This window comes from Scophthalmus maximus, chromosome 15 (assembly GCF_022379125.1).
Source record: "Scophthalmus maximus strain ysfricsl-2021 chromosome 15, ASM2237912v1, whole genome shotgun sequence".
NCBI lineage: Eukaryota > Metazoa > Chordata > Actinopteri > Pleuronectiformes > Scophthalmidae > Scophthalmus > Scophthalmus maximus.
In genome coordinates, this window is record NC_061529.1 from 2,337,623 (window position 1) to 2,362,328 (window position 24,706).

Below are 24,706 nucleotides of genomic sequence, written 5' to 3' on the forward strand. Positions count from 1 at the left end.
ATATAACTATAACTATAACATATTTTTCACTGCAGAACCTTTTATCTATTTCTTTCACTATTCTTTATTTGTCTTTCTTAGAAGAAAGATATAATAAATATATATATATATATACACACATGGATATATAGATAGATACATACACATATAGATAGATAGTTAGATGCATAAATAGATACATACATATATAGATAGATGCGTACATACATAGATAGATAGATACATACATACATACATATATATATATATATAGTTAGTTGATACATAGATAGATAGAGACATACACATATAGATACATACATACATAGATAGATATATAGATAGATCCATCCAGCTGATTATATGACAGTTACCAAGAAAAGCAACAAACACAAAAGCAGCGAATAAAACTAATAAGTCCTAAAATCATTAATTTACTTATATCAATACATCAATTTATACATAATCTATCTATCTATCTATACACATCTATACATCTATCTATCTGTGTGTGTGCTGCAGTACCGCGGAGCGGCCACCGGGGGCAGCACAGCCACTGTTTACAGGCAGACAGCAGCAGGCTGCACGAGCTCGAGCCCTTTAGCCTGAGAAGCGTGGAGCAGGAACCGGAGCGCGAGCAGGAGGTTCACCGCGGCGGTTCGTTTCAGGGAGAAAAGTGACAGAAACCCGCGGGCGAAGTCTTTCAGCTCGTGTCGGCCACGCGGCGACGGACGACGGACTCGGACGTGACGGAAACGGCTCGACAGCGACCGCTGAATTGACGGCGTTTCGCTCGAGGCTCGCCGACTTGTGCATGGTCGCCTAGCTAGCTAGCTAACAGTTAGCCGCAGTTAGCTCCAGTTGGCTAGCTGGCTAGCTCAGGAGGTCCAGCCCCGAAGAGAGAGAGAGAGAGAGATAGAGAGAGAGAGAGAGAGAGAGAGAGGGAGAGAAAAAAGTTGTTTACCACCAGTTGTGGATGTGGTCGACCCCCCTCCCCCCCCCTAACCCCCACGAGCTTTCCACGACTTTTTCTCCGGGATACGAGCGCGAGGAGCCCGCGAGTCACACTGGATCTGGCGCCGTGCGCTGGTAGGAGACTAGCAGGATGTCCGCGGAGGTCGAGCGCAGCCAGGGCGACTCCGGTTTGACAGCGGCCAGCTCGGCGGAGGAGGGGACGACGACGACCCCCCACCAACATCTCCAGCAGCAGCAGCAGCAGCAGCAGCACACGTCCGAGGAGCAGCGGGGCTCGGAGAAACCGCTCCAAGATGGACACAAGGAGAACGACAAGGAGAACGAGCGGAGCGGCGGCTCGGCGGACTCGACCGTCGAGGCGGTGACGAGGGAGGCGGTGGAGGCGCCGCCGCCGAGAGTCAACCCGTGGACGAAGCGCAGCAGCGCGGGCAGGGTGCCCCCCACCAACACCCCCAACACCACCACCACCACCATCACCATCAGCAGCTCCCAGGAGAAAGGTGAGAGATCGTTTGTTTTTGAATAAATCGTGCAGCTATGGGACGATGTGGTTGCACACTCCCCCCCCCCCAGCTGAGCACGTTGTGACACCTCCACTGCGGGAGGGTGCACCTCTCCACGCGGCCCTGTCACACCTCATCCTGGGGCTCATTCGGACCCAAATAAGAGCGAACACATTGTTGAGAGTCGACGGCAGTGGAGGGAGACGTGTCGACGGCTGATGTCCCCCCCCCGCCCCCCCTCGGATATGCTACCCGAGCACCACGTGTTGATTGCTGACAACTGCTACTTCTCCTTTAGCCTGTGAACTTAGCTAGCACCAGAGACTAGCTCCCTCCCTCCTCCTCCTCCTCCTCCTCACAGTCAAAGAGTGTGAGATAAACAGAAATCCCTTCGAGTGTCAGTGTTTAGTGCTGCAGGTCTGTGTGTGTGTGTGTGTGTGTGTGTGTGTGTGGAGGCTAAAGACAACCAGGCTAACTGCTGCTGCTGTAGAGACACGTTCTGCATGTCCAATGGCCTGGCTGCCTGCTGTTCCTCCCACCAGCCCCCCCCCCCCCCCCCCCCCCACCAGCCCCCCCCCCCCCCCCCCCCCTGTCACTACCCAGTGAAAGCACAAGAATGTGAAGAAGGTGGCTGGACAGGTGTGTGTGTGTGTGTGTGGTAAAGTAACGATTATGTACAGTAAGATTTTAAAGTTATGAAGTGATGACAGTTGCTTCTCATCTCCCCAAATGTATACAGTCTTTGACAAAGAGAAAAAAATTATATAATATGTACATACTATATATTATATATATAATTTAACATATATTATATATATATAATTTAATATATATATATATATATTTATATATATATATTTTTTATATATATATAATTCTCTTAGCAGTTAATTGTAGTACATTTTTAGCATCATCTACAACACGGACAAAAAAAGGTAAGATAGGGAAATTTGACAAGTACATTAGGTAGATTTTGCTGACGCTTTTATAATAATAATAATATTTTTATTCATTTAGCACCTTTCGGAAGCAACTTCCCAAAGTGCTTTCACGAAAAACATACAAATCACAGACATTAAAAACAGCATTCCGACAATAATACGGTTTTTCACAGGTCACTCTCAGGCTCCAAATAGCCTCACAATCATCGAGGCAGGTCGCGTTAGGGGGTCTACATGGGGGGTGACCTGGAATCGAACCCCAGCCTTCTGTACCAAAGTGAGCGGTGTAACCCACCAAGCTATACCAGATACCAAAATATATATATATATATATATATATATATATATATATATATATATATATACACATATGTATGTATATATATATATATATACACACACACACACACACACACACATATATGTATATATATATACATACACATATATATATACACATATATATGTGTGTGTATATATATATGTGTGTGTGTATATATATATATGTGTGTATATATATATATATATATATACACACACACATATATATGTGTATGTATATATATGTGTATGTATATATATATGTGTATGTGTATATATATATATATATATATATATACATATATATATATATATATATATATATATATATATATATATATATATATATATATATATATACATACATATATATATATGTGTATATATATATTGATTACTTTTCAGATTAATTGTCTGTAAAAATGACAATAATGACAATAAAGTCCGGTGCTGTCAGTTGTTTTGTTGTCAAACCTACAGTTTAATAGAACTGTAGGACCAACAATCTGTTGGTCCGAATTCCAAATATAGAGAAGACTATTTATTGGCATCTAATCTGGAAAGATAGATGATAGATGAACTTCATTGATCCCAAACTGGGAAATTTTCCAGATGCCAATAAATAGTCTTCTCTATATTTGGGATTTATGTATTAAATGGCTGTCATTTTGAGAAAAGCGTGGAAAAAGATATCAATTTGATGCCATCGGGTTTTCTCCTACCAGGACGAGGTATTACGTTTCACGTCTCTTATTACAGAGAAAACTTCATTGACATGTCAAAATATTTTGTCATGGTAGAAGCTGTTGCATTATGGGTAATGCAATAGGATCCAGGGGAGGGGGGGGGGGTAAGTTTAGGCAGCTTTGGGGTTTGCCTCAGATGAAAAAACAGGACACTCTCTCCTGCTGCATTTTTTTTGAAGCCTCATCTTGAAGTTTGAATGAACTTGGTAGTTTTAAGATTTAAAAAATTGCTTTAGTCTGAATTCACTTATTAACTTTGTCTATCTGATCAACCGATTGATTTTTGATCGGTCGTCTCAGTTTGTGAAACAAACAAGACAAGGTCCAGTCGACGTGTTAGAAGAAAAAAAAGTCCACTGATTTTATTCATTGGTCTCAGGAGTCCAACATTAGTCGTGTTGGTGAACTGAGACCGTTGAGTGGTTGAATGTGTGTCAGAGGAGCTCACAGCAGCGACCAGGGGAGCTATATTTGACGTGTGTTCGACTCTGGCAGGAGCGCAGGCATCGTTTTACAGCGTTTACAGTACAGGCAGCTCAGTGGGTGGACGTCCCTCGCCCAGGCAGGCAGGCATACACCCATTCATATGGAAGGCCACGGCCCCCACGCGGCTCTTATCAAGCCGACCATCCTCTGCCGGGAGATAGGGACTGTCAGGCTGCAGCGGGCCACTCCCAGCGTGCAGCTGCCTGCAGAGACGCGGCCACATACCGCCGCTGGCTACACACACGAAACACCCTCAACTCGTTCAGTCGCTCAGTCCCTCTGGGGGGAGGAGGAGGAGGATTTGTATTCATTCTGTAATGACAGAAGTTCTCAGCGCTCCACACACACACACACACAAACAGAGCAGAACATGCAAAAGACTCCACTTTTTTGACTGCACCGTTGGGCAACCGTCCAGAGCAGCAACCTGCTGCTCACCTGTGCTGTTGAACTAAGACATTTTTTGGGGGATTTGAGGCCTTTTCTGGTGAATACGATGATGATGATGTCACATGCACTCATTGGTTCTCTATCTGCAGATCAACAGAACGCTCTGAAAGTCGTCCGCGCCAGCAAGCCCCGCATGAGAAAATCCAGCAAGGTAATGGTCTTCAACTACTTTATTTACTCCAAATCTGTTTAAACCGTTAAAGTGTCACAGACATGACGTGTCCATAAAGATGACAGGTGTTGTTTCATTATGACAATCAGCAGCTTTTCCCCTTTTCGTGCTGTTGTCATCTCAGATCAGATCCGAATTTGTGCCTTTTAATTTAACTTTTACCCCCAAAACCCCTTGGAAATCATAAGTAATGTTGCTGCTGCTCTTCCTGTGTATCACTTGTAAATAAACCAACATGTTTGACTCTTTGACGCGATCACATGTTCATGTTCCACCACTGTAAAGTTCTGCCAGGCAAAGAAACGTAGGATGGGAAATCAGCATCTGCTCTAAACTGCTGACTGGTTGTTTTGTTTGCTTTTCTTCACAGTTTCTGAAAATATTGGAGTATTTTTTTCTCAGAATTTCAGGGTGTCTCACATATTATCCCCTGGCTCCAATTTGTAAAATGCGTGTCCCAAATACTTATTTTTTTATAAATGTATGTCACATAGTTGCTAAATCATACACAAAATAATCCACCTCGCGCTCAAAGCACTGACTTCCACCTGTGTTCCACCTTCATGTATTTAATGAGGGCAAATTATTTGTATGTATGAAGCAGAATAACTAGTTTTGTTAGTTTTGAATTACAGAAGCCTGCACCAAATGGATATTTTAATTATGGATTAATCTGGTGGTAGTTTTCTCACTTGATCTACCTAAAGTTTTCTCGTTTTGTCAAACCCAACATATTCTGTTTGAAGCTGCCACTAATTTTTTTATTGATTAATTGATTTGTCACCTGTTCTACAACAAGTCAACAAATAGTCAAACGTCTTGTTTTGTTTTGACCAATGGCTCAAAACCCCAAAATATTACGTTTACGTTCATAGTAAATAAAACAGGAATATATTTCAATTTGAGAAGCTGCAACCAGATGATTTGTTTTCTGGAACCTCAGAACAATTAATATTTTCGATCCGTCAACCTAACGATTAATTGACTGCAGCTGTAATACGGTCAGGAGAAATGCAAATCCTCACTTTTTACTGGACCCAGTACATATTTAGTATTTTTGCAGAATCCTTTATTTGGATGAGAAAACAATGTGTAGGAAGTTGTGATCACATCATCAGGATATAATTTTTGCCAAACCGTCAGAAACAATTGCGTCCAGTTTTTTTTGTCCAATGCTATGTCGTCAGTATGTGACATTTAAAAATGACTTCAGAGTCGTGGTTGCAATACACAGTCCTGTCAATTGACTTATTAACAGCAGGTGACAGTAATGGGCCAAAATGTGCAGCAGCAAAGACGTCTAGCAACAAGGCTAGATGTAAAATACAAGCTACGACACGATAAGAAATCGCAACGTGATTAGTTGTACAGTAGATTCATAATTCCGTTTCCTTTGAAAGTGGCAGATATTTTAATGTGGCAATAAAAGCGAAAGCAGCAATTAAATAAAAAAAGTGTAAAATCAATGAGTTGTTACGTCGATAGTCTGCCATCTTTAGACGCCTTAATGCGCAAAGCGGTGAACCAATGAACGACCTTGTTCTTATCGCGTTGTCGCTAACTATGTCGTAGCGACAGACAAACCTAAAATACTTTTTTAAAAAGGCAGCAGATGTTTTATGAGGAAGGAAATCCATTCAACAGGTTAGTTACGACTCCGTGGCTCTGCAACAATGTGTTCTGGCGAGTATCTCTGAATGTAAACAGCGTTTGTTGTTTGTTTACTAGAAAACTCCGCTTTAATTCCTGGTAAAAGGAATATCCGAGTTGTTAATGCAAACGCAGCCGTTGAAGGAGGCCTCTTATTTTTCAGTCGACAAGCACGAACATGTAATTTAGGGCGAACTGTCCCTTTAATAATATGTACTTTCAAAGGTGGCAAACTTTTGGCTCAGTACAGTAAGAGTTGTTAAACGTAACTTTTGTTTCTGAATCTACAACCTTTTGGATATCATCCCTGCTCTAGTGTGATGATGATATGAGTATTTCCTGGTTTTCCTCACCGGGCAGCTCCTGAGTGTAACTGTAACCCTCGTCTCTCCAACCTTGATCTCATATCAGATTGTACAAACTTACAACACTGTGGAAAGTGACCGTTTATCGTCGCTTGTTTGCAGTTCCCCAGCAGACGGAGCACTGACCTCCTTTTTTAAAAATATACCCCCCCCCGGTTGTACCTGCTCCACTCACACTATGCTAAAACAAATGAGTTCAGGTGACCGGAGTCGACTTGTGAACGTTAAAGTGATGATTTGTTTTTGTAATTTTTTTTTTTTTTTACAGTCGAGTGACTTCAGCGATATCACAAACTGGCCCACACCTGGTGAACTGGCCAAAGAGGTACGACGTGTGTGTGTGTGTGTGTGTGTGTGTGTGTTTGTGTTTGTGTTTGTGTGTGTGTGTGTGTGTGTGTGTGTGTGTGTGTGTGTGTGTGTGTGTGTGTGTGTGTGTGTGTGTGTGTGTGTGTGTGTGTGTGTGTGTGTGTGTGTGTGTGTGTGTGTGTGTGTGGGGCTAGCAGAGAAGCTGTTCAGATTTTTGCTCACTAGATGGAGCAATAGAAACATGTTAGTAAAGTCGAAGTTTCAACTCGTTCGCCTCAATGCTGATTTTTATCCAAAATATTTCTCTAAAACAATTTTATTTTTCAAATGTCATAAATCCTGAAGTTGTTTTCCACATTTAAGAAAAATTAAATTGTTCCATAGATTGAAAAAGCAGAACAATAGAAAGAACAAACTGTAGTTATCAGGACAGCAATAAAAAAACCCAGATGTGTCAGTTTTCTCTTACTATTTTCACCGAGATGAAAAAAACTAAAACAACGCTGGGTCAAAACCAGGTGCAGTTTTGAACCTGTATGATAATTTGTATGTATATATTTTTCCTCCTCAATCTGCATATATGTGCTTGAAAAAACATTTTCAGTTCTCTTTGTCAGTAAAGAGCAAGTAGACTCTTAAGATTTCCCTAATGACCAGAACTGTTAAAGTTGTTAAACTGAATAGTTTTTCCTGTAAAACAGGTTAGAGACTTAAAAACATATGTTTGAACGTGTCTCAAGAACAAAATGTAGAAAGAAATAAACCTAATAGTCTGTAACACAATTCTTCTATTTGAATTGTTATGTTGTGACCTTTCAGATTTCTTTCTCGGACATTAGATTATGTCGCTGGGAACTTGTACATTAGAAGACTTTTTGATCTGGAATCAGTGAAGTTAAGTTTTTAAGATTTGTGGATTTTCAGAAAAACTTCCAAAAAATCTGATGTATTCTGATGAGAGTGAAGTATGATGTCGGTCAAGAATTTGCTGTGAATGTATGTTCTTTAATCCTTGAAATCCAAGGACTTAGATCAAGCAGATGCAGCCACATTTAATAAAAAAAGAAACGAAAAAAAGGGAAATAATAAAGTATGAAAAGGCCGCATGAAGTTTAAACCGTCATCTGACGGCCTGAATAAAACCCGGTGTCTTGTCCATTTTCTCTCCAGCAACAGCAGAATGTCCTCAACAACAACGGAAAGAAGCCTTCTTCCACGCGCAGGGACAAGGAGAAGAGGCGGGAGCGACTGGACAGGAAGTCGGAGAGCAGCCACGACGGCGGCGAGAGCAAAGAGAACCAGGAGGCCCAGGTGGACCCGCTGGGAGAGCTGCCCAAAGACGGAGAGTCGAAGGTGGGACAGGACGCCAAGAGCGCCGCCCTGAAGAAGAGGGGAGGCGAGGGTGAGGAAGACTTCTTTTGTTTCTTTCTTTTCACTGCATGTTCAACAGAATTCTGTAAATGATCAGAAAACGGCTGGTGACGGTTGCTGCAGTCCGGATCGGGTTTGATCAATGAATTCACATTTCATCACTGTGTCGTGAAGACGCTTCTCCAAAACGTTGACTCTTGTTTACACCAAGATAAAAAAAAAAAACGTGATTTTAAGGTTTGTGATAGTTTTTCAGACCATCAGGTGAAACCAAGTCAGGAGAATCTCGTCTTTCACCGCACACTGATGATTTGTTGCCTCGATTGCTGCATCCAGCGAGCATGTCGATAACAATATTGATCGTGGTTGGAAACTGCAGATTGTTGCATGTTCCGCTGTGATTTACCTTTTTTGTGGCACTTCTACTGATTCACTCTAATCGTTAGACACCTCTGTGGAGGCTAAGGAGCGACGCACCGCTCCTCCGTCAGGTCTAAATGACGCAGATTAGTTTTGTTTCCAAAATTAGACGAGATAATTTAACGTCAAATTATAACTAATTCCGTCCCGTGCAGTTTTGATAAGGACATCTTAGGAATCATTACCCTTTGGAATTTATTTTTACTCCCTAGTTTCAGTATTGGCACCGGTTGAGCTCTAGTATGTTACATTCTGGAAACAAGTCATAACTTGGCCGACTGATTCGTATCTCTAAATTCCCCCGAGAGCAAGATTGATTAATCAGTAATAAGTCAGGTTTATGAGCTGGCACCGACCTCACAGTCACAGTTGCAAGTTGAGTCACTTCATGAGCCTCGACAAAGAAAATCTAAAGATTTAAAATTTGCAATTTTTTGTTCCACTTTTATTTTGTGTCACATCAAAACTCATCAGATTTGATCCTCAACATTATAAGTCCATATCTGGAAAAGTTAAGTGTTAATTTGAGGGACATTTTAAGAATAATTTACCCCAAAAGGTCCTTTAAGTTCATTAAATGTTATTTCATTTTGTAAGTGTTTGAGCTCTGTTGTATTTACAAGATCGCGCTGACGTCCCGTCACCGGTGGATCTTTATTTATTTTGAAGTCTCACTTCCGTTCTGGAACAAAACTCTTCACGCTCTTGTTTTCGGTGTGTGCCATCATCGTCAGGTAACAAACGTAAGTGGGTTTCTCTGCCGCTGGAGGAAGTGTCCCGGGACGACGGCGACAAGACGCCCGGCGGGGGCCCGACGCGCTCAGACACCGAGCCCACCGGCGACTCGCCCGACCCCACGTCGCCCAAACATACGCTCCATAATAACAGGCCGCATGATAGCAACAGGAGTAAGTGTCCAGCAGCTCGCTGTTGTTTTCTCTTCCCGCCTCTTTGTTGTTCTTCTTCACCTTTTTAGCCTCCGCCGCTCTGACATCACTTCCTGTTTGCTTACCACCTGTCTTTCCAGAGCCTGTAAAGCTTCTTCTCCACACTAAGGCATGGCAGCATGGTGTAAATACAGAGCTGTGATCAAACTGATGAAATTAAATCTCCTCTGATAAACTTTGACCTGAGGTTTTTAATTGTTGAAGCAGCAAAACAGAAGGTCCATGTGATAATTGTCATGTTTTTTGTACATCTGTTAAAGAATTGTTAACCACTACATGAAGTTTTTCTGTGCTAGCCGACACTGAGCTTGTCCCGTTTTCTCGTTCACAGGTTGGAGAAGAGAACCGCGGGACTTTGCCGACGACGCCGCCAGCGTCCGGAGCGACGGCGGGAGCGTCCGCGGAGGAATACGAGGCCGAGGGAAAGGCCGCGGCCGCGGGAGAGGACGTGGACGAGGCATGTTAAAAAAAATAAACAGAAAAAAGTTTTGCCTACACATCATAATGTTTTCCGTCTCTGTTTTCGTGGTCTGTTAATTCCGTACTGAAAAGCTTTGAGTTTAGCGTCTTAGAATCTTTCTCCTCACTTTTTTTTTTACTAGAAAACAATACTTTAATGCGAGGCTGTTCCTTTTTCTTCACCTGGATAAGTATTATGAAATGTATTTTGTTTTAATTTCCTACATTATGCGCAGCAGTCACTCATTTCTCATGTCTGCTCTCGCAGGTCGTTATGATTTCTCTCAGAGCTTCCGGGACACTCAGTCGTCCGACGGCTCCGGTCAGGGGCCCTCAGAGTTCGGCACCAACATGGTTTATTACTACGGTGACAGCAACAAGGTCCAGATGTACACGGTGGACGAGAAGCTGCTGAAGGAATACATCAAACGTCAAATGTGAGGATCTGACAACTTCTGTTTCCCCTTTTCTGTTAAATTGTCTGCAAAGCATTGACCCATTTGGTCCATTTTCAAAATGATCAAATGAGTCTTAATCATCATTTTTATATCCAATAATTAGAATAAGAATCGATTGAATGAGTTAGTTATCTTATCCATGAATGTTGTTACAGCTGTAGTCAGTGGGAAAGAGTTTGTGAAGGATTTTACATCTGTTACCAACATATTTAATAGCAGATCAATCAGTTTATTTTTAAACTTCTCCTTTATTAATGTCAATATCACCATCAGCTCATCACTGATGACGTATGAATGAATACAATTAGTCAATTTATGATTAGAATTTTATTCTAAATCTCTTGAATCACTTTTCTAGAAAAACACTAAACAGTCACTGGTTCCAGGCTCTGAAATTAGAGGAATATTTGTCTTATATTATAGCAAATGTCATATTTTTTATGTTGTGAACTGTTGAACAGTCAAAAGAAGACATTTAAAAAAGTATCACATTTGGAAGCTGTGATTAAGATGTTACTCCCTTTTCTGCAATCAAAACTTTTGAATTGATTGAAAAGGAAAATTGCTATTAGATCAATAATTAATAGACAGTAGTAGACAAAACAAAAAATATAACAAAAAATCAACCTCAGTCCTAAAAATCATGGTTTTGGAACTTTAATACATGATTAGTTGTTCCACCTGTTAATCCACATACAGTTTTGGCTCCCACTATTTTATTCCACACAGAATCTGATATTCGCTGTTAAAGACCTCATACTGTGATAAAAATATATTTCTAACTGCATGAAACTCATCTCCTCCACACCTTAATTAAAAAAAACGAATTCACGGGGCTGTCCGACCTTTTTAGCTCTACAGTGAAGCAAAGTAATGCCATTTCAGCCTCAGTCATTTATCAGTATGTTGGAAAACTGTACCTGAGAAGGTCAAGGTGGGAAAAGCTAAGTTTTAACCACCAGAGCAGATGAGATCAGAGGTGTGAGCGAGAGCGACTGATAAGCTGTAGTACAGTAGAGCTCCTCTGGTTCACGACGTGTCCTGCAGGGGGCAGTGTTCACCCTGCGTCTGTCTGACAAGATTGGCCTCATTTCCTGAAGCTGACTCAGAATAGTGGCCGGTGTGGTGGACTCCTAAATATAGCCTCTGGGAGGGGGCAGTGGATGAATTATATGCAGGCCTGGGCAAGGAAATGTAAAAAAAAAAAAAAACTTTTAAGAGAGGAGGAGGAGACGCATTCTTGTCTTCTCTCTCGTCTCGGGCAGCGTTTATTCAGGCTGCTCACTCAACCGACGTTACTCCACATGAAGCCACCACCACCACCGCTCTCTCGCCCGCGGGGCTGAGCTCCATGTGCACGCTCGTGTTCGTACGTGCACGCTGATGCAGCGGTGACTTAAAGTGCTGTGACAAGTCGGAGAAAGATTTCCAGCACTGCAGATTTTTGGGTTGTAGTCGTCAGGAGAGTCCACATTTTATTTGAGGCATCTATAAGAAACTGTGATGCATTTTCAGACATGTTCCGATGCCATTTTTCCTCTTCCTGATACCTGGACTTATTGACCGATATCGTGTACCGATCAGATACCAGTGCATTAAAAAAATAACTTACATAACATATTTTAACGGCTGTGTGCTACTAACCCTGTATGGAAGTGAAGATTACTGTCATTGTTGTTTGGCCTGTCTCAAGTTAAACAGACACATACAGAGAATAAATGTCATAGAACTTCTTTTATGATCTAGTTTGACAGTCATAACTGAAAACCAACAAAAATAAAATTATAAAAATGTATAACAAATAAATAAATGTAGAAATAAACAACAACTGCTTCCTGCCTTCGTCGGCCGTGTAGAATGGCGACGGTCAAACCTAAAATGAGATGTAAACATGCCATATTGCTAACATTTGGTTAGCTCTAGCTAACGCTACACTACGGGGAATCACTTCTTCTTCGTTGCTCTAAAAACAGATACTTGCCAGTGACAGTAAAGCGCAACTCCTGTTTTTAGAGCAGTGAAAAGAAGAAGAAGAATTTCCGGTAGTGTAGCGTTAGCAAGAACTAACGAAAATGTTAGCAATTTGGTAATATTTCACGCTGGAAATTTTTTCTGGATGGAACTAAAGACGTGATATTGGATCAGTATGTAAAGTCGCGTACTAGCCGATGCCACTATCTAGGGATCTTGTTGTTGTTCAAAATCAAAAGATGTTATTGTTGGACCCTTCGTTTCACCGTGCTTGTGTCTTCCTCCAGCGAGTACTACTTCAGCCTCCACAACCTGGAGCGTGACTTCTTCCTGAGGAGGAAGATGGACGTGCAGGGCTTCCTCCCCATCTCCCTCATCGCCAGCTTCCACCGGGTCCAGGCCCTGACCATGGACGTCAGCCTCATCATGGAGGTACGATCACATCATCATCATCATCATCATCATCATCGGTCTCTTTGGGGGTGCCCACGAATCAGAATCCTCGCTCTGTTGCTTCTGAGGATTAGTTCATTTTTAATCTTGTGCATGTCACTGTTTGGCTCGAGGTTATGTTTCCTGTTTTTTGGGGACACAGAGATCTGACGACAGCGTCTACAGTCGTGTTTCTGCTTTAATCTTTAATCGTATAAAGAGGTGATTAGGTCAAGAATCATATTTGTAGAGATGAAAATGAAGATATTCAACATCTTGTGATATGTGGAGGTGTGTCCGTCCTGGTGTTAATGACTCCTGCTCTCCAGGCGCTGAAGAGCAGCAAGGAGGTCGAGCTGGTGGACGACAAAGTTCGCTGTAAAATTGACCCGGAGCGTTGGCCCATCCCGACGCCTGCCGTCGTGGGCTCCCCGCGCACCGACTTCTCCCAGCTCATCAACTGTCCCGAGTTTGTTCCCCGACAGACCCTCAGCTCCACGAACTCAGGTCAGTGTTCGACGAGACGAGTAGTCGAGTTGATTATTACACCTTTGTGGACTCAAGTAATCAATCCAGGAGTTTGAATTAGTTCTGTATGGTAACTTCTCAGATAAAAGTATTTGCTTCTTATCTCTGATATGTCACTGTAAATTAAATATGTTTGGCATCTTGAACTCACTTCCACCATTTTCTGACATTTTTATCATGTTATAGATCAAACCATGAATCTATTAATGGGTTTTGGCCCTAGTATGACTTAGTAAAAATTGTGCACAAGCTCCGCAAGTTAGGTTATGTTTATTTTGCAGATTATTTTCCTTGATTTATTTTATTTTGTCCGACAAAACGGTCTCAAAGAAATTCTTATAGTTTTCCTATAAAACAAAGAAACGGAGCAAATATTCACGTAAAAAAACAACAACCTAAAACAGGAATTGTTTATTTGTTTTTTTTGTCCTTCATATAAAATTAGAACTTGATTCGTAGATTATCAAAACTTTTTTGACATTAACAGCTCAAACTACTTTTCGGCTAATTTTACCTCTAGTGTGCACATGAGGTAGATTTTACTGCTTCATAAAACCATATTTCAATATATTATATATTGTATATTCACGCGTGAACTAACAAAAAGGCTCACCAGGCTTATTTTCAACAATAAACACATTCACGTAAACGTTCCGTGTTTCTTTAATCACGTTTGAACACGTATAGCGCTGCAGACTGTGTGGAGATTCCAGACTTCAGCGCCTCGTCGCCTAAACGAGAACTGACAGTGTGATGTCTCGAGTGTTAGTTTGATGTGTCGGGTCCTTTCAGCTTCATCGCCCGTGAACGAGACTCCTCCAGAGTCCGCGGGCTCTGAGGACTCGGCCGAGTCTTCAGGTCAGGAGTCGCTACCCGCCACAGACAGCCGTAAAGAAGAAGACGAAGACCCCGCCCCCAAACCGGACCCCGACGCCTGGATCCAGGTTGAGAAACGCCACAAGCAGCCCTCAGGAAAGGCAAAGGTACAGAACGTGAAAGAAACTCTCGTAGGAAAGATTCTTCCGGCATCAGTGTCCCAAAGAGAACGGGGGGATGTTGGCAGGTTGTTGTTTTTTTTTTTCAAAGTTCGCTTCGCGGCTGGTGTGAACGCACCATTATACCACCTCTTTTTATTTTGTTGTAATCCTGCAGCAACAAAAAACACCAAAAACTAAATGGTCACAAGGTTTCAAAAGAGCCATAAAGTGACACAGGTGAGAAAACAGAGCAGCCACATGCTCAGACAGGTTGTAAACAAACCTCCAGGTCAAAACAACAAGGAAACACTTCAGGATTATTGTTTGCAGGTTTATCTTGCTAGCTTGAACTTTGTCCCTCACTGCTGTGTGCACACACTGTCACATTATCAGCAACATTACCCCCAAATTACAGTTGCTAATTATCTGTCTTGTTTAGATTATAATCCTCTTGACTGCTTAGTTGAATGTTTCCTGATTTGCTACTTTACTTTGAGTATACTCTTCAAAAAACCCTGAGAAATAAAAAGCCAAAAGTGTGGGGAAAATTAGTTTTCAATCAAAGCTACAGAAACTAGAAGCTGTTACTGTCATGTTGACTGTAGAGTTATGTACGGTGGCCTTCAGGGACAATCTTTGAGAACAGGAAATAACAACGGACTAACCAAAGGAATTTTTAACATTGCCTCAGGATGTGAGTGGGCAGTGAAACAGGAAATTTTCATGGACTTTAAAAAATTCCAGGATCCTCTTGTCAGCTGTAAACAAAATACAAAAAAAACAAATCAAATATCTTTTCGAAACTCATTTTGACATTTCAAAGTGAAAGACATATTTAGGAGAAATATCATATTTCTCTTTTTCATCCCTTCCATCATCACTTTCTGTTTCCATTTGCCTGTTTTCTGTTTTTCTTTCCTCCGTGTTCATCTGTTGTCTCCTCCTCTCCGTCTGTCCTTTCTTTTTCTATTCTTTTTTTCGTGTCCTCCATCTTCTGCCCGGCAGCATGTCAGTGATGATGTGTGTGTAGTCGACTCCTCTCCTCCCTCAGCGCTGCCACCCGACCGCCTCCCCTCTGCAGTTGAGTACTCAGCCTGTCCTCTCCCGGCTCCCGCCTTCCTTCCCTCGATGCTCGTCATTCATTTCATGTCTCACCATGATATCCATATTTCCCTCAGCCTCATCGATAATGTGCAAATTTATTTATTTTTCAACCTTTCAAATTCACCCAGAGGGAAGAAAGTCACCAATCGTCAAGTTTCCTCCAATGCTCCACGCTCACTTCAGTTTACAGTGAAGTTTCACGCCTTGTAGAGACGAACTCTATCCAAAGTATGACTAATAATATAATAACATGTAATAATAAAAAGCTGAATATGTCTCTTTTAACACAAAACAATAACACAACATACGAGTTTTTGTCTTCAAACATATTTGACATCAAAATTAATAGTAAATTGTCTGTAAAATGCTCGGGGCATCGTTGTGCTCCTTAAAAAATATCGAAACAGATTAACGAAAATGGCAGCAAGCCATTTCAAATCCAGTCTCTTCTCTGTCGTCCCATCCTGAAGTTAAACGCACTCCTGTCTTTTCTCTGTATCATCCAGGGAGATGGCAAGACGCCTCCTCCCAGCCACCAGGCCGCGCCGCCGGCCGCACCCGACCAGGAGGAGCTGGACTTCCTGTTCGACGAGGAGATGGAGCAGATGGCGCCCAGGAAAAACAAGTTCACTGACTGGTCGGACGAGGACGACTCGGACTACGAGATGGACGACCAGGACGTCAACAAGATCCTCATCGTCACGCAGACGCCGCCGTACATGCGCAAGCACCCCAGCGGCGACCGCACGGGCAGCCACGAGTCCCGGGCCCGGCTCACCGCCGACCTCGCCAAGGCCATCAACGACGGGCTGTACTACTACGAGCAGGGCCTGTGGAAGGAGGAGGAGCCGGTCGAGTGCGTCAAGGTGAGGAAGAAAAAATGAATTTGCCATTTGATGTTTGGCATCAATAGTTTTTTGTTTGAGCTAATATGTATCTTATCTGAATTATTTATCTTGATAAGACGGTAAATAAGATGAGTTACACAAATAAAACAAGATCAAATATTAATATAACGTTGGCAGGCAAAAACGGTTTCGCCGCAAGATTTTAGTATTAGCGGCTTTGGAGCTGTCGATTGCTTCGACGCCGCAGGTTCTCATGGGATCAGTGGATGTTGGAGTTACGTGGCAGAGCCGTTAAACCTCACACTTGTGGAACAGGAGGACAAAAATAAACTCTCCCACCGAACTGTACGATCCTCCAGACGACACATGTGTCACACAGCTGCTTCCAGAGCTCAGGCTCCGACACGACCGGTGGCCCGGTGGCTCGGGGCCAACTCATTAACCAGTCACTGGTCTGTCTGTCCGGCCCAGTGACGGGTCGTCTGCTCATGACGTGGGTAAATTAAAGCTTCGGGCCACACGGTATTAAAATAACCAGGAACGAAAAGAATTAAGACATTTAGAATTTTTTATATTTTTTGTATGTATTTAATTTCTTAAATTAGTGACATTGTTGCTTAAACTAAACTCTTTACTATTTTTTATGGGACTTTTTTTGGGGTAACATTTAAACACAAACGTTATGAAGGACAAATAAATAAAGTTTGCGACGGAAAAAGGCAATTTCTGTATTTCTACATTTATTTCTTTAAAAAAAAAGGGGTTACGGAGTTTTCAGCGTGGTCAGCTGGCTCTGGGAATCAAAGGTCGTCGGTGATGTTGCAAAATGTGGGAAACGTCATGCCTGAACACACACACACACACACACACACACACACACACCCACCAAGGTCACCTGGTTGTTTTACTCGCTCTCCTCCTCCCAGCGACGCTCGTGTAAAGTTCGAAGTGCAGCTCACAGCTGCTGTGTGTCACAGGCCTGCAGCCGCAGATACGTTGAGTATTTTTACCACCACGTTGCTCTGTTATCAGGTTCAACAGCTCGAGAGGTCGACTGATTATTATATACAGCCATAACCTGAGTGTGGGGCAGCAACACTATGACTGTTCATGTTTACAGTTGAACTATTATTCAAAAACTCAGAAGAATCCAAATTAAAACTAGAGATGCCAGTAAAGATTATTTTCATCATTGTTCTGTCCAGAAATTTTTTTAAATCCTAAAAAAAATAAATAGTCTGACCAAAAGTCCAAGATCTAAAAATGTAAATCTTACTATAATGTAGAACAAAGAAATGCACAAAATCCTCTCATTTAATAAGCTGGAAATATTTGTTTTTCTTCTTCAAGAATAACTAAAACCATCTTTTCAATAAAATAATATAAGAAATAATTACATTTATCGATTAGTTGACTGTTTGTTCAGCTCAAATCGAAATACCTCTGCACAGATGAAAACTACGTATGATTTAGAAGTTAAAGAGGACAAGTGAAAATAATAACTGATTTGAAATTATTAAATTCATACAAGACAGAAAGATCATTGTCAAATGTCTTATATTCTCAAGTCGTTGCGTGAAATTAAAATACAATACAATAGTCAGGATCTTTAAAGGTTTATTTTACACCTTTTGATACTTTTTAGTACTTTTGCACTATACCAGGGTTCCGACTCCCCTTTTCTGCCTGTCGCAGCTTTAATGTTCAGGACACACACACACACACACACACACACACACACACACACACACACACACACACACACACACAAACACAGAGTCTGTATTCTGTGTGTGTCCAAACCTCTGCGGTTAATTAAACAAAAGCTTTGTTAGACAATCGGAACTAATCCTCTATTTCCTGAGGTGTTGGTCATATTTACATTTGGTATAAGGTCTTATTGACACAAAAATTGCTGAGATATATATATATATATATATTTATATATATACATATAATAGTGATACAGATACTGATTTAAATACGAAATCGAATCAGGTCCCTGTGAATTCGGAATTCACCTGATCTTGGAAATTATTGGCAAAACCCAGTCAGACCCTACTCTGCTGGTGACTTGTAATTTTTTTCAGGAAAATGAATCTTCGATTTCTTGCAGCAAACTCCTCTGACTCTTTTTTTTTGACTACTCTTATTTCTGTCCCTCATCAGGAAGTGGAGCCTTTCAAGAAGCTGAACGTGATCAGTAAAGATGAGTTCGACACTCTCACCCCCAAAGTGCCCGTTGACCCAAACCAGGAAGTGCCACCTCCTCCCATGCCAGGTGGGTCGATGGAGCCGCTGTGGGTGTCTGACCTGCTGATCCATAAATGATAATCAAGTAGGTTCATTTTCATTGTTCTTTTTTGTGATCCCAGTGGACAACGCAGCGGAACTGTCCCGCTCTCTGCCCACAACGGTCCCAGAGTCACCCAGCACTCACCTGCCCCGGACCCCCAGAACGCCTCGCACCCCCGGACGCCAGGACCCTACCAAGACGCCGCGCTTCTACCCCGTCATGAAGGAGAGCGGCGCCGTCGATGGACAGGTGAGCTCTCTTTCTCTGTGTGTGTGTGTGTGTGTGTGTGTGTGTGTGTGTGTGTGTGTGTGTGTGTGTGTGTGTGTGTGTGTGTGTGTGTGTGTGTGTGTGTGTGTGTGTGTGTGTGTGTGTGTGTGTGTGTGTGTGTGTGTGTGTGTGTGTGTGTGTGTGAATCTGTATTTTTATATATTTTTTTCGATGCAGACGCCGAGGAAGAAGAAGACACGCCACAGCTCCAACCCTCCACAGGAGGCTCACATCGGCTGGGTGATGGACTCGCGTGAACACCGGGCGCGCTCTTCATCCATCAGGTCCGACCGCTGGTCTAAATCCTCAAGAACATGACATTAAAGACGTGTATTTTGTACCTTGGCACTCAAGCGATATTTCTTGGTCCTCCACCTCCCACAGCAGCTCCAACGCGTCTCCGTCAGAAGGAGCTCCGCTGACGGGGAGTTACGGCTGCACCCCCCAGTCGCTGCCCAAATTCTGGCATCCATCCCACGAGCTGCTGAGGGACAACGGCTTCACCCAGCAGGGTTACCACAAGTACCGCCGGCGGTGCCTTAACGGTACAGAACCCCCCCCAAAAAATCCCTCAGTGTTGTTGTTGTTGTTGTTGTTGTTTTCCTTTGCACCAATTGTGTAATATCATATTCACGTCGATCGTACAGGATGTGATGTCTCTGACAACTAAAGGGACGTTTTTATTTTTTTTATTTTCCAGAGAGGAAACGGTTGGGGATCGGCCAGTCTCAGGAGATGAACACTCTGTTCAGGTTCTGGTCCTTCTTCCTGAGGGACAACTTCAACAGGAAGATGTACGAGGAGTTCAAGCAGTACGCGGTGGAAGACGCCAAAGAAAGCAACAGGTGAGGTGGTCTGGTGATGAAGAAATGCTGAGCTGTCATATTTCATGAGGCAGGAAATGTAGAGGCTTAGATATTCATATTCACACGCACCAGATTGTGGTGAAAATGAGGCCTGGAGACGAGCAGTTGGTCCGTTTCTTTAGATGTGTAATTTATCTTTTAAGGTGGTGACACTCCCAAACGAAGTCACACAACTCACATCGACAAAGAAGCGCCCGTGAACCCGTAACACGGCGCCAAGACAGCCAACTAGCTCGTCCGCTCTGCGCCTGCGTGAGAGGAAATGCCTCCACACAGCAGCAGGGGGCGCTAGTTTGTAAACCCTGATTCAGAAAAGTGAAACAGGAAATCGTTTTCTCCAGAATTTGTCAGCAAGCAGAAAATTAGTATGAACTTGACATAACAGACAAACAAATTACAATGAAAACGTAACCTCGTTGATGAAGGTTAAAAAAAAAAAAACATTTAACAAACTTATGATGTTTACGCACATTCACACTTTTGACTGCGAACGGTCGGCTGATTTACACATTTCCTGATCCCGTCAGCGTGTGTTTGTGCTTGAGCCTCATTGTGCCTCCTCTCGGCGGCAGCGTCTGCCACAGGCACATTCCCACATCTGCCAAGGCCACATTCTGCGACTGTAGTTTCAGGGTGTGTGAGTTTACACTTTCACATCAGCTGTTGGTGCGTCGGACGCAATGTAACCAGAGAGCGGTTGACTCGTCCGTCCGGTTTCCCGCTCGTCGGCCGTTCAATCAAAGTCATTAATAATAGAGATAAAGCTTCTGTTGTGACACGTTGTGAGAAAAGGGCTGGTTCACGAAAAAGATTGGCAGATTTTAACTTTGAATGTTCTTGTGTGTAGAAGTCGGGTGGTTTGTTGACGTGTGTCTGAGGTCAGAGTTCAGGTGAACATGTGTCTCCTCCCCCGCAGGTACGGTCTGGAGTGTCTGTTCAGATACTACAGCTACGGTTTGGAGAAGAGGTTCAGGTTGGATCTGTTCAAGGACTTTCAAGAAGAGACTCTCAAGGACTTTGAGAAAGGTAATGTATCAAATCAGAAAAGTGACCATGCAAACAAACTGAGTTTTAACACTTTATTCATTCACTTCTTTTCATCCAGTGCAACAAAACGCTGTTGACACTTAAACCAACAACAATAGAGAAAAATAATAGAATATAATGAATACATTACTATGCCCGCGTTGAGAGTAACGTGTCAGTCCCGTCATATTGCAGTCGAAATTTAATAAATCTGGATAATACGAATAAGTAAAAGTAAAATAGAACCAACCTCCTAACGTAAGAAAATAAAATGTATATGTTTAAGAATTTTTAAAAAGTCTGAATATTTTTCATTAAGATGAAAATCCATCACATCTGAGTGATTATATGTGAATACAGCTCCGCTTCATAGGATGATGACTTTGATTAACATTTGTAAAAGTCCCCTTTTCTCCATTTCGTTCACTTCCAACTCAGTTATTTTGTTTTTCACCTGAAAACTGTGCAAACAAGACCAGACAGGAAGTGTTTACCAGCACACACTGTACACGAGTCATTACCACTCAAGATAATGAAGACACCAATTAAAATAGTTTATGGATTCATTGTTGATGTTGAAAGTAAAATATTTTAGTCCTTTTCACTTAATGGGGCCTGAATTCCCTTTTATCTTTGAATTTGTAGTTGTCAAATTTTTCCAGCCAAAAATTCAGATATACATTTATATTCAAAAAAAGTACCAATTTTTTTTTTTTTTAAAGTTGAAATTCATTGAGATCAACTTGGAAGAAGTTGCTGAAATTTGTCAAATTCAGAATGTGGGATGTGGAACCTAGATCTGACATTGATCTAAGAAGACACAGAGTTGTTTCCATACCCATTGTTTTCCATTTTTACAGTTGGGCCTTCTTGAAAAGCTTACAAGGTTAAAATGAAGTTTGTCACCCGACACACCCAGAGGTCCGGTGAACAAGGTCCAGTTTAGATCCAAGGTTCCAGGAAAAATCCTAACCTGAACCAAAACAAACTTAGAAACAGCTCCGAGGAAGTTCTGTCTGAACAAATCAAAGAGAAACGTTCAGAGAAAATGATGATGTTCGTCTGTGTTCTAAGTGTTGAAACCTCTTCCTCCTCCTCCTCCTCCAGGTCAGCTGTACGGACTGGAGAAGTTCTGGGCCTTCTTGAAATACTCAAAGATGAAGAATCAGCCCATCGACCCGAAGCTGCAGGAACACCTCTCCCAGTTCAAGAACCTGGAGGACTTCAGGGTGGTGGTGAGTGTCCAACAACAAACACAAGAGTCAACAAAATATTAAAAACCGTCTGAGCTCCATCGAGCCACGTGCTTCTGCAAGTCACGACTCGGACGTTTCATTTGACTTAGTTTACCAGTTCGTAATACGTAGAACTCTGGAAATTGGGGGAGTGGCTACGTTTCGGGCTGGACAGGGAAAACCAGAGGCGTTAGGAAGCGCTGAGTCTGTCGCCCACATTCACTCCCTGATTGGTTCTCACACTAACATAGTTAATGACGCTCAGCGTCAGGAACAGTTCTGCCTCGTCGCCAGCCCCTGAGAAAAGAAATACCTGCTCTCACTTTTCATTATCGCTGTTTCAATAGATAGAGAACTTAACTGAAAGTGTTGACAAACAGGTTTGTTGTTTGCACAATCACCACTTCTCCGAAGCAGAGGCAGCGATTTCCACTAAAAGCCAGAGTGGTTTTTACTTCCCAGAAGGCCCTCGGGTCTTCATGGTTTACACCAGTTTGTCCCCGTGACCTCTGATAAACCTCAACGGCTTCTTGCAATTAACATGCCGACCTTTGACTTTTTCGCTCCTGCAGCCCCCGACGGGAGACGAGGGAGGCAGGAGGAGACGCCACTCGTCCTCGGCCGGGGACGAGGGGAGGCGTCGGCGACATCCTTCCAACACTACCTCAAAGCCGGCGCAGGCGGCCGCCAAATCCTCCGGCGCCGCCGCGCAACCTGCCGCCGCCGCTGCACCCAAAGAAAACGTACCGAAACCAGCAGCCGGAGCGGCCGCCCAGGCCAAGAAGTCGGAGTCCGGTGGCGGGAAGAAGCAGCAGCAGCAGCAGCAGCAGCAGCAGCAACAGAAGAGTGTCACACCGAATAAATGAAGCCCCCTCCTTCCAGGTGTGGGTTGGATGGAAGAGACGCAGAGCGAGGCGGCGGCTCTGAGCTCCAGCGTTTTGGTCTTCTCAGCGTCGAACCGTTTGGGTATGAAGAGAGAGAGACTGAGCGTGGTTGTGACATAATTTGATCGTTTATATCAGTTGCATTTCATTTTAAAGCAAAGCAAAAGCAAAAGCAGTAGGCAGTGAGCTTGAATCTGTGCAGCCTTGACAGCTCATAATGTTTACAGAAAGAAAAAAAAAGAAGAAATGCATTCCCTGCATTTTGCCTTTATTTTGTTCTCTTCAAGATGCCAAAACTCTTCAACAAGCATGTTGATCTCCACAACCTGTCGGCCGCTCGGCTCCGCGACGAGCCGTCCAACTGTGATTCTAGTTTTTTTGCCAAGATTAAAAGAGAGAGAGACGCTGCAGATCGTCTCGTTGTGCCTTAATCTGATTCACCAGGACGAACCGGATTGGTGACGAAAAAAGAAAAAAGAAAAAGGCCAAATTCAGCTTTTTCTTTAAAAGTCTTCCAGACTCTTTATTTGGGGTTTGAATGTGTTTAAAAGTGACACCACATATTTTTAATGTGTCATCAGACATAAATATCTTCCGTCTTCACCACGACAATCAAAGTTTTAACATCGGCCGAGGCCCTGATGTTTCTGACAGTCTTGACCGACAGATAAAAACATCACGTCGGCTTTTTAAATTAAAAAAACAAAACAAAACAATGAGAAAATGTATCAGGGAAGTTTTACTCAAAAACTTTCAGGTCCCGTTTTTACACCCAGAGGTAGAATAATTTATTGTTTTATTTTTTCCTTTTACTTGATTGAAGATGGAATAGTCTTAGGGTTAAATCAGTGCAGTTTTTAAAAATGGCTTTTGCTATTGAATATGATACATTGGGGGAAAAAAAAAGGACAAAAAAAAAAGTTTCGCGCTGGAATTATGGGTGTGAGCTAGCTTCATGAAACTACAGCATATTTTTAGCTTTGGAAGTTTTCTTCGTATTATATATTTTTGAAGCTTAGTGCTCTAGAGCACTTTAATCGTTAACTTTCCTTTTACTTCACCCGTGGACTTAAGAGAGGATTTTAGAGTTGAATTTTAAAGAAGAAAAAAAAATGTAAATACTATAAAAAATCATTTGCTATTCAATTATCTACTCTTTTTTTTTTTTTTTTTTGATTTTAAGAAGTGATTTGTTTTATCGGTAATGTTTTTTTTTTGAGTGTGTTTTAGGACAAAAGCAATGCATGTCAATGAATTGTAAAATGCAAAAAAATATATAAAATAACAGTTGATTGTACAAAAGTGTTTGTGTGTTGCGTGATCTGTTCTTGGCGGAGACTCGTCGAGCCTGATTGATACAAGTTTATTAGAATGGTTACACAGAAAAAAAACAACAAAGTCAAACAATTATACAATTAATGAAACAGTCGATGAAAAGGTTTTTGGTCATAACGAATAATTAAAAAGAAGAAAAATGTCCTTTGATGTTTTAGAAAACATTTTGCCCTAAATTTGCTTCGTCTTTCATAATTTATCACAGTTCTACAGAATAAAAAACATCACAGGAACTGATGAATAAGAAAACTTTGAGGTTTGTGTAATTTCAGTGTCGATGTAATTCAATACGTTTTTCGACACTACGGGTCGCGATGGGAGGACAAACTACATCAAAGACTCACGCCACAACTCATGAGCAGCGGTGGGCGGGTGTTTGGATGCCTTC

The 24,706-nt window shown here is 42.2% G+C and overlaps 1 protein-coding gene across 3 annotated transcripts; it reads left to right on the top strand.

Annotated features, from left to right (window-relative positions):
- The first annotated feature begins 565 nt into the window (after positions 1 to 565).
- On the top strand, positions 566 to 23,878 carry larp1b (La ribonucleoprotein 1B). Of its 3 annotated transcripts, XM_047337641.1 has the most exons (20): positions 567 to 1,454; positions 4,491 to 4,552; positions 6,857 to 6,913; positions 8,065 to 8,296; positions 9,420 to 9,593; positions 9,964 to 10,089; positions 10,360 to 10,528; positions 12,808 to 12,952; positions 13,282 to 13,459; positions 14,273 to 14,463; positions 15,463 to 15,537; positions 16,068 to 16,427; positions 18,579 to 18,690; positions 18,785 to 18,954; positions 19,150 to 19,256; positions 19,357 to 19,517; positions 19,673 to 19,817; positions 20,755 to 20,864; positions 21,972 to 22,099; positions 22,672 to 23,878. In XM_047337641.1, exons 1-20 carry the CDS (start codon positions 1,085 to 1,087, stop codon positions 22,963 to 22,965), a joined length of 3,366 nt encoding a protein of 1,121 aa, XP_047193597.1. In that variant the 5' UTR covers positions 567 to 1,084; the 3' UTR covers positions 22,966 to 23,878. The 3 variants fall into 3 exon arrangements, with proteins under 3 accessions (XP_047193598.1, XP_047193597.1, XP_035465495.2); XM_047337642.1 differs by lacking the exon at positions 9,420 to 9,593 and having other exon boundaries at positions 566 to 1,454; XM_035609602.2 differs by lacking the exon at positions 15,463 to 15,537.
- The last annotated feature ends 828 nt before the right edge of the window (positions 23,879 to 24,706 follow it).

Coding starts and splice junctions, on each gene's coding strand:
- larp1b (XM_047337641.1), top strand. CDS start 1,085: ATGTCCGCGGAGGTCGAGCGCAGCCAGGGCGACTCCGGTTTGACAGCG. Junction 8,297..9,419: donor GAAGAAGAGGGGAGGCGAGG/GTGAGGAAGACT, acceptor CATCATCGTCAG/GTAACAAACGTAAGTGGGTT. Junction 10,090..10,359: donor CGGGAGAGGACGTGGACGAG/GCATGTTAAAAA, acceptor CTGCTCTCGCAG/GTCGTTATGATTTCTCTCAG.